Raw genomic sequence first — 10,096 nt, 5'->3', positions numbered from 1 at the left:
GGTTGCAGGAGTATATTGACAGAGAGCTTCCAGAAATGCAAGCTAGATTCAGAAGAGGACATGGAATGAAGGATATCACTGCTGATGTCAGATAGATCTTAGCTGAAAGCAAAGAATACCAGAAAGATGTTTACTTATGTTTTATTGACTATGCAAAAGCATTTGATTGTGTGGATCATAACAAATTATGGGTAATATCAAGAAGAATGGGAATTCCAGAACACTTGATTGTACTCGTGAGGAACGTGTACATAGATCAGGAGGCTATTGTTCAAACAGAAGAAGGGGATACTGCATGGTTCAAAATCAAGAAGAGAGTACATCAGGGTTGTATCCTTCCACCATACTTATTCACCTTGTATGCTGAGTAAATAACCTGAGAAGCTGGATTATGTGAAGAAGAACGTGGCATCAGGATTGGAGGAAGACTCATTAACAACCTGCAATACATAGATGGCACAACTTTGCTTGCTGAAGGTGAGGATGACTTGAAGCAGTTACTGATGAAGATTAAAGACTACAGTCTACAGTACAGATTGTACCTCAATGTACAGAAAACAAAAATCCTCACAACTGGTCCAATAAACAGCTTCATGGTAGATGGAGAAAAGATTGAAGTTGTCAAGGATTTCATATTACTTGGCTCTACAATCAACACCAATGGAAGCAGCAGTCAAGACATCAGACAACATATTTCATCAGGCAAATCTGCTGCAAAAGACCTCTTTAAAGTGATGAAGAGCAAAGATGTCTCCTTGAAGACTAAGGTGCACCTAAACCAAGCCATGACATTTTCAACTGCCTCTTATGCATATGAGAGCTGGATGATGAATAAGGAAGACCAAAGAAGAGCTGATGCTTTTGAGTTGTGGTGTTGGAGAAGAATGGTTAGAGTACTATGGTCTGCTAAAAGGAGTAATAAACTGTTTTGGAAGAAGTGCAGCTGGAATGCTCCTTGGAAGCAAGAATGGCCAGACTTCGTCTCACCTGCTTTGGTCATGTTGTCAGAAGGAACCACTCCCTGGAGAAGGATATGTTTTGTTCTGCTGTGCATAGGGTTGTTATGAGTTGGAGACAACTTGATGGCACCAACAACAATAACAACAATTCATAAATGATGCAAAGGGTTAGAGCCACCACCCATAACAACATGGAAGGCCCTGAAATCTGAAGGATTTCCTATTAGGGTTGTAGATTCTGAAATAGAAAAAAGAGTACCATTAAACTACAAACACTTTTTCAGTGGCTGAAAGAAAGAGAAGTAACAAAAAGCACACTAAGGCCTCTTCCTTAGAATTGCTTTTACGAAACTGCACTTGGCCACCACTCCGACTCCGCCCCAAGGCCTAAACTGGAGGACACAGAAACAGCCTCATGAGACTCGATGCCATTTCACAATTAGAATGGTAAGGTCACTTGTGAACATATTACAGAGTGTTCTCTGAGAGAGGTTATGGGAGAAATTTCCACTTCACTCCAATACCAAGTCTGCTTCTCCTGACCAATGAGTGCATTTTTGTGTAAATCACAGAAGTGATCATGAATCCTTCATTGCACCAGTCCCTAGGCAGCTCGAAAGTTTCAAAATGGGTGGGTCTCAAGTTCCTCAAATGAAAGCATTTTTTTTAATGTCTCCAGAGTCTAAGATGAGTGACAAATTAATAGGAATGAGAAAGACTTGCAGCTAGACATTAGGGAAATACGTAAGAGGAGATTCTTCCTACAAGATATAGGCACAGGCCTAAGACAACACAAAACACATATAAACAAAACGAACTGCAAACATACTTGAGAGAGAAGAACAGAAACACATACCTACCTCTATTGCATTTTTCTAAGACTTTTCTTTGTTCAAGAACTTCTGCATTTAAAACAGCTTTTTCTTGTTTGACTTTATTTACCTAAAAATGTGAGAATTTGAGACAAGAAACACCCAGAATTATAAAACACGACACATGCAATGTGTGACCCTCCTCCTGCTGTTCAACTTTCAACCCGAAGTTACACTTTAAAGCAGAATGGAGCCCTTTATTAAAGTTCTACTAAAGCCTCAGAGGGAGCTATTTCAGACAGGATGTGCGGTTGGTACAAAACTTATGTTCATATTCCAACTGCATTGGTATCAGTCCCTAAACATGACAGTATTCTAATCATCCAATGTACATGACTGCTATTTTTAATGCAAACACCCCAACAGAGATCTCAGTTGAGTCCAGAGACCAAGTTAAATCAAGACTGCAAAGACAGGTCCTCACTTGAAGCCTTATGCAAAGAAAGGCTATGATACGTACTTGCTCTTAACAACAGCTCAAAAATGAAAAAGCTTCTCCGAATATTCACTTGAACCCATTCTGCCACCTCTCCTATGTGCCTACGTTCAGGGTACACAGGGGACAATTCTTCCCCACAGCTAGCCATTTACTTGAGAGGCAAAATACCTTCTCCCTCACTAACAGCCATCAAGTGTATGACCGGAAACTGTAGTACCATTCTCACTAATGCATGTCACACAGTAAAAAGTGGGTGACAGCAAGGGACACGTGAGTGCTATTTTTGTGTCTCATTCATGAGTCTAGGTAACAGGCTGTGTGCTCATGATTTTATTCTCTACACCCGCCTGAGTATCTGAGTTGGGGGAGAAGGGAAGATTAAAATTAGCACATGGTTCTCACATCAGAAATTAAGTCACTTCCGGCAGAAAGTTTTTAATTTAGCCACTCCCCAAACAGCCTGACAACACCAAAGGTCTTGCCTTCAGGCCTAAGATACATACTTCGTCATTGACTTCTACAAGCTTGCTCTTGAGATTTTCCAGTTCAGTGGCTAATGTCTTCTTTTCCTCTTGAACAGATACAATTTGATCTTGAAGTTCTGTATTTCAAAGAAACGATAAAGGGAGGAAAAAAAAGCACAACGGAATTAAATTTATCTTTAAAAGAATAAATCAATCTGGTTAAAAGAATGTAAAATGCTAGTCCATGTACAGCTTATGGTCAATGCGACTGACCAACTGAAAGGGAAATGAAGAAGTACAGGTCAATGGGGCCTCCCTAGGGCTGCGACCCTCCCCTCCACACCCCCACCCCACCCCCACCCCCGTTAGCCAGGTCACAAGCAATTTCCTATCAAGTAATCTCACGACACTCCATTTACCAGTTCTTATTTTCTTTGTATTCTATCAAACCCATATTCTAGAAAACTATCTGGCATTGTGTAAGTAGGTATTTTTAAGCTTTCAGCAATACAAATTAAAGCACTACACTAATTTCTTTATTATTTCATAATGGCCATGGGCTCATTTCACAATGCAATATAAACAAACAACTGGGCAGTTAATAATTGGGAGATTTTGATTTGAAGAAAAAAATCCTGATTTGCTGCCAAGTTATAGCCCTTAAATATTATTTGAACTGACTCAAAATATAACCTATTTGAAAGAAGGGTTAATGCTAGTAATTTTCTCTCGAGAAATGTGGGTGTTTTGTTTCTTAATTTTTAAAATATTTTTTATTATTGGGATTTAATGAAAAATGTGTTACTAGAATGAAAGTATTAGCAACTTTAAGTGTATAAGCTTCTGGTGTTAGATTAAAGTTATTTGTACCATTCAAATGTTAAAAAAGAGACACAGATTATTAGCACAAAGCACTTCAGTGTATACCCAGGCCTACTGTTTGCCACTTGGTTTTTAACTGCTTTAATTTATTAACCTTCTCCAGGGGCAGTACCTGCTATATAGTTATTTATAAATTAAATCCAACTTTTAACATGAACCCAGCTTGAAGTTCCCAAAGACCTAGTTCTAAATCACCTTCTCCACTGGCTGGCTAATCCCAAGCAAGAACAAGAGGCTAAACCATGCAAGACCTAACAGATGGGAGAAGTGTGGGCAAAGGATAGCCTCAAAACCCCCCACCCGCCTCTACTTTATTTTGTCTTACTCAAGGGGCCAGAAGGAGCCCCAGTGGCACAGTGGTTATGTGTCTGGGTGCTAACTGAAAAGTCAGCAGTTTGAACCCTTCTCCTGCTTTGCAGAAGAAAGATGAGGTAGTCTGCTTCCATAAAGAATACAGTCTTAGAAACCCTATGGGGCAGTTCTGTTCTGTCCTACAGGGCTGCTATGAGTTGGAACTCAATGGCAACAGGTTTATGGGTGTGGAGGGTCAGGTAAAGATGGTGTTTGTAACATCCTTTCTTCTTTATACTTCCAGGTGAAATGTTACCTAGAAAACAAGGAGCATGGCTTTTGACACATGCACTAAGTTACAATGTTCTAATAGTTACTTCCTGTATCTTTAACATAAACAATGTGTATATATATCCATGAATACAATTAATGACTATTGAATAGATGTACCATGTGATCTTGCCTTACAGCACTACTTGCCAACCAACATAGCTGTTTAATACCGCATATTCCTTATAGCTCATTGCCTGGATCCAATGAGAAGTGCCTGGAAAGCAGAGACTAAACTGGGAATGAATCTTCCCCCATAGATATCAACAGAGACCTGGACAAACAGGAGGCACTCACTAAATATTTTTTTTATTTATTCATTCTTTCACTTAATACAAATATCTTAACACATAGTACATATTCTTAAGAAGTTTATATAGTCTAACCAGCTATTTCCATCAAGACAAAGTTTTCAAGTATCAACACCCAAACAAGAAAGGATCTGATAAAGCAGAGATACTATACTCTATCACAATGATTCTCAACCAAGATACATCCTCAGCCTATTAAATCAGAATTTACTTGACTGCTAACCGGAAAGTCAGAGGTTCAAACCCACCAGCCGCTCTGTGGAAGGAAGACAGGGCAATCTACTTCCATAAGCTTTAGAGCCTTGCAAACCTGATGGGGGTTGCAATGAGTTGGAAATGACTCGATGGCAGTAAGTTTTTTTTTTTTTTTTAAAGGACCAACTATCAGTATTTTTACAAGCTCCCACATGATTCCAACGCACAGCCATGGTTGAGAAGCACTGTTCGACTAGAGTCAAAACCATGACTGGAGTCCCACCTTTGATTTGCTTCTGACATTGCACTGAGACACAAGTCTCGCCAGCACCCTCTGCGTCCGTAGCAGAACCGTCATCATCAATGTTTATCTCTTCAGTTATCACATCTGGCCCCAGCTTGGCCATGTATAACATGCTGATTCTTTTCAATGCTTTATTTTCTTTATTTAGCTAAAACAAAATATAAAAACAGTTATTTTAACCACAGTCAAATCAGTGTCTTGGATTATTAAACAATAGACAAATTAAATGTATTTTTGTCTTCCATATCCATCTACATTCACAGCAGGAAATAACAATTAGCCAATTTATTACATAAGATTCTATTTGCACTTTTAAATAGTAAGCTTACTCTTTTAAGTAAGACCTGGTGCCTGGATCACAGCCAGCAGCATGGAAAATGCTAATAATAACTGATAAGAAATATAAGAAGAATTTAGATAAAGCATACCAGTACAGAGCCAGTCAAATTTCAATTCATTCACTATCAATTACAGTTTGTTTGATGATGTGCTGTAAACACCTTTTAAATGTCTGTTGCCCAGCCACCCCTCTTTTCTGGACACTGCCCCCTCTTCACTGTTCCACAGGATTTCCCTGCACACAACCATGTACCCCAAAGTATATCCATCCCTTCAGCCACAGCTAATTACCCCAAGGACTACCCAGCCATGTGACCTATGCTTGGTCAATTAGACACCTTTTCTAGGAATTTGGAGGCTGAAACAGAGAGATGAGTTTCTTTCTGGGTGAGAATGTACAGAAGCTGATGGCAATCACATTCCAACACTGGATTGAGAACAGGGGAAGGCAGTCTGTAGGAGATCCAAAATGAAGCTGGTATGTAGAGGAAGGGAGAGAAAAGCCATGAAGAAAGGTTTACCTGGTTCCAGTCCTTCCTGGACTGTTTCTACTTAATGGAGTCTACGAGACTGTTATCTTTCTCTAACAAATTCTCACCTTTTCCCTTTTTTTTCCTTAAACCAGTTCAAGATGTGTTTCTACTATCTGCACATAGTTCTAATACGTGGGGAAAGGAAGTTAAAGATGTATTTTTATGATCACTCTAAAACCAGAAACCAAAACGATTGTTGCTGAGTCTATTCTAACTCACAGAGACCCCCTAGGACAGAGTAGAACTGCTCCATATGGTTACCAAGGTTGTAATCTTTGTGGGAGCAAGCTGCCACATCTTCCTTCCACAGAGCAGCTGGTGGGTTCGAACCATCAACCTTTTGGTTAGTAGCCAAGTGCTTAACCACTTTGCCACCAGGGCTCCTTATTATCTCTATGTTGTTGTAGTTATGTGCCGTCAAGTTGGACCTGACTCATAGCGACCCCTCCTTGGTTTTCTGAGGCAGTATCACTACGGAAGTAGATTGCCCCATCTTCCTTCCGAGGAGTGGCTGGTGGGTTTGAAGCACCAGGCTTCTGGTTAGCAGTCAAGTGCCTTAGGCACTATGCTACCAGAGCTCCCAATTATCTCTATAAGGAGTCATAATTCATAGTAGAACAAAATAAAGGAATCCTAACTCACTGACTTATTTATTATTCTGTGCCATAGAAATGAGTTGGTCTTTAACTTGACTTACTCAATTATCACCTTCTTTGGCTAATGTGTTTATGTAAAAATGGACATATAAGCATCAGGAGGAAGTAAACAAAAACACCCAACTGTTCAAGGTCCACTGAAGGAAAATACGGTTTTGCTTACGTTTCTCAAGACTGAAAGATAAAAGGTCTTTTCTTATTTGAGTACCTGCAAGTATTTACTCGGTCGATTTTGCTAGTATAAAGGACACAGAAGTGTAAGCACATTCCCTTGACTAAAGGCTACAGGCCATCAAGACAAACTCTGAAATTAACAACTGACGGTGGAAATAAACACAACCAGAAACATAATTCGTTAGAAAACTAACTACACTTTGCTACTGGAAATCTTACACCAGAGTAAGATGTCAAATACTTCTCTTTGGTCTTTCATTTGTGCTCATAATTAGAGGCCACTGGGGTTTCTCATTTCCATTGGGGCCATTTGATTCTTACCTGAATAACATGGATCCAAGATACAGTGAAAACTGTGAGGGCTGGACCTCGGTGGGAGGGCCTTATTTTTCTAGGCCTCGAAAGTTTTCTGCCTTTGACAGGGTGCAGTCGTACCACTTTTCTATCCCTCCTTTTAGTGGAAAATACTTGGGGTTTCCTTCTCTGACAGGTTTCTGCTTACACGAGTTCCAGCTTTCCCAGGTTGTACTGTATAGGGGCGTGGTCTGGAGCATGAGAGCCCCCCTGACTTTCCAGGAATCAGGAAGAACTTCTTGGAAATGGCTATGATTCTTCCTGGAACTCTATTCCAGGAATCAGTCATAGCCCTTGATCCCCTGCCCCTAGCCCACAGTTCGTTTCTAGCTCCCCAGATTCCATTAGGAGAGTCAGGGGCAACAGATGAGGCTCATGATTTTCCCAGTCCATCTTCCTTAAAAAGTGAAAGTCAAGTCAACACCATGGTGGGTTCTTTGCCTGAAACTGGGAAGGCCACAGCACAACACTAGATGAACAAGGACTCTTCTTGTCAAATCTCAAACCATGGCATTTATTCTGAATATTAGGAGAAAATACCAAACTTAGAACAAAGTGAAAAAGCTCAAGTCAATTTCTAATTCTGCCTCCTACTATTTAAACTAGTAGTTCTCCACTTTGTACCTCGGATTCTCAAGGGTGCTTTATAAGGTTGCCCGTGCTCAGGCCCCATACCCAATCAAAGTCTCTGGTGGTGGGGCCCAAAACCGACCCAACTCACTGCCATCAAATAAACTGCAACTCACAGTGACCCCCTAGGACAGAGTAGAACTACTCCATAGGGTTTCCAAGGCTGTAAATATTTACAGTAGCAGACTGCCTCACTTTCTCCAACAGAGTGGCTGGGGTTTAAACAACCAACTTTGGATTAACAGCCCAATCCTTTAACCACAGTGCCACCAGAGCTCCTTGTGGTGGGGCCTAGAATAGAGGCCCAGATGACTCTAATGTACATCAAGACTAGGAGTCACTGATGTAGGGTAATATGATGTTTCAATATAAAGTCTATTGACTTTAGTATAAAGTCTTTATACTAGACTTTAGTTTACAGTCTAGGTGAATAACAGAGTTAAGAACCTAACTCTGCAATCAAATTCCCTTCCACCTCGAAAACTAACTTAATCTTCCATTGTCTCGGTTTTCTCATCAGTAAATTAGAAACAAAATTTGTTTCAATTCATAGAGCAATATGAAGATTAAATGAGATATTACATATAAAGTATTTAATACAGTGACTGACATATATAAGAACTCAGTAAGTTTAGCTATTAATAGGAACAAAAGAGGTTAGTTTTTGTGTCTTATTAATTTCCTTTTGGAAATAATTTATCAGCTAGTTTTCTTGGACCAAGGTATTCATCTATGCATTTTTATTTCCTCCAACATACTCATGAAAAAGTAAAAATGTTAATTTTTGCCATCTGATAAAATATTACTTTCTAGGGGACCATCACAGTAATACCTGACAACCAAATACACTACTTCTCACTTACTAACATGGTTCGGTTCCAAAGATCAGGTTGTTTGCAAAAACTGGCATTATACAAAACCGGAGGATGACCACATCAGATCACAAAATGGAAGACGACCAGATTATTATATAACTCTCAAATTACATCATTACATAACTACCACACCACTGTGAACCACAGCCCAGCCAAGATGACAGCTGACTTTAACCATCACAGCCAGCCCTGCACCTTGATGTTTGTTACCGTGCAAAATAATCAAACAGAAGATTTTTTACTACTGTCATAAATGGAAAACATCAGGTAACGAGAGTTGATAAATGAGGAACAGATGCCGTTTACAGTTCTGTCCTCAAAAGAGTTAGGTGTCTCTATCAAACCAGGACCGAAATCCACCACCTGCTATTTGGTTAGAATAAATCAGGTGCCACTGAGCCAACAGTACCGTGTGAGAGCTCCATGTAAGTCACAGTACAACTGTGCCCCATACGGTGATGAAGAGCTGGGTGGTTTTTTTTGGGGGGGGGCAGTATATTTCCAGACCTTTCTTCTGAGATGACTCTGGGAAAATCAGAACTCCCAGCCTTTCGGTTAGCATTTGTTTGGGTTTCCTAGTGCCACTCTGACAAGAATATACCACAGATGGGATGGCTTGAACAAACAGGAGTTTATTCTCTTACAGTTTGGAGGCTTTAAGTCCAAGTCCAAAGTGCCAGGCTCTAGGGGCTGGGTGAAAGCCCCTCAACCTTGGGCTTCAACTCTGCCTCCTGCTCCCGGCCCACTGAAGCTGGAGGCTTTTCTTCACTCAAACAGCTGCTGGCTGCTGAGGCTGACAAACCCAAGGTTGACAAGTAACAAGGGACAGTCCCAATATTATCAAACCACATGGCAGGCCATTAATTCAAGTCCATTAAAAATCCCAAGATCAGCAGAGCATGGCAGGCTGCTGAACGACTTGGCTACATGCAGGGTTCAAGTGTGCCATAAGTTAAGAGACCATTCCCAAAGCTGCTGCTTATATACAGGAAGCAGACCGCATCCCTAAAGCAGCTATACAGCTGCTTGTGGTAGGTCCCACCATGGAGGTGACTGCCAGTCTCATCATGGGGAATAACTACCACCAGCTGCCCAGCCACTCAACCAGACCCAGCCAAGCTGACATACAACTTTAACTACCACAGCAGCCAAGTATGTTAACCATTTGTACCATCCAGACTTTTCAGGCTATGTTACAACAGCTCAGTTTAACAAAGTTACTAGCTCGAGACAAAGTCAGCCAGAAATTTTTGTAAGTCTTCTCTAAATAACATTTCCATATTTTTAAAGAATACAAGTTCCGGCAAGATGGAGGATTAGGCAGAAGGATTACACAGACCCTCTTCAACAAAGAAAAGGGAAACCAATTAACACAGACACAGAAGATAATCGTGGACCCCTGAGCCTTGAAGGGAAGGATACAGAATTGAACTAAACCCCAATTAGCAGAAGAATTTGCATGAAAATACCAAAAAAAGGAGACATACG

At 40.5% G+C, this 10,096-nt stretch overlaps 1 protein-coding gene across 1 annotated transcript in view; it reads right to left on the bottom strand.

The window, feature by feature from the left end:
• Window positions 1-10,096, bottom strand: part of SHTN1 (shootin 1) — a 92,449-nt gene that overhangs the window by 58,975 nt on the left and 23,378 nt on the right. Inside the window, exons 3-5 of the mRNA XM_007936852.2 lie at window positions 5,027-5,195; window positions 2,774-2,871; window positions 1,820-1,901 (exon numbers count right to left, since the gene is read on the bottom strand). Of these exons, the coding sequence (XP_007935043.1) occupies window positions 1,820-1,901; window positions 2,774-2,871; window positions 5,027-5,195 (349 nt within the window). The remainder of the gene's footprint in view (window positions 1-1,819; window positions 1,902-2,773; window positions 2,872-5,026; window positions 5,196-10,096) is intronic.

Source organism: Orycteropus afer, unplaced genomic scaffold (assembly GCF_000298275.1).
Source record: "Orycteropus afer afer isolate SDZICR_OR568_19922 unplaced genomic scaffold, OryAfe1.0 scaffold00038, whole genome shotgun sequence".
Classification (NCBI taxonomy): domain Eukaryota; kingdom Metazoa; phylum Chordata; class Mammalia; order Tubulidentata; family Orycteropodidae; genus Orycteropus; species Orycteropus afer.
Note: the sequence above shows the minus strand (reverse complement) of the source record. Positions and strands in the feature narration are given on the sequence as shown.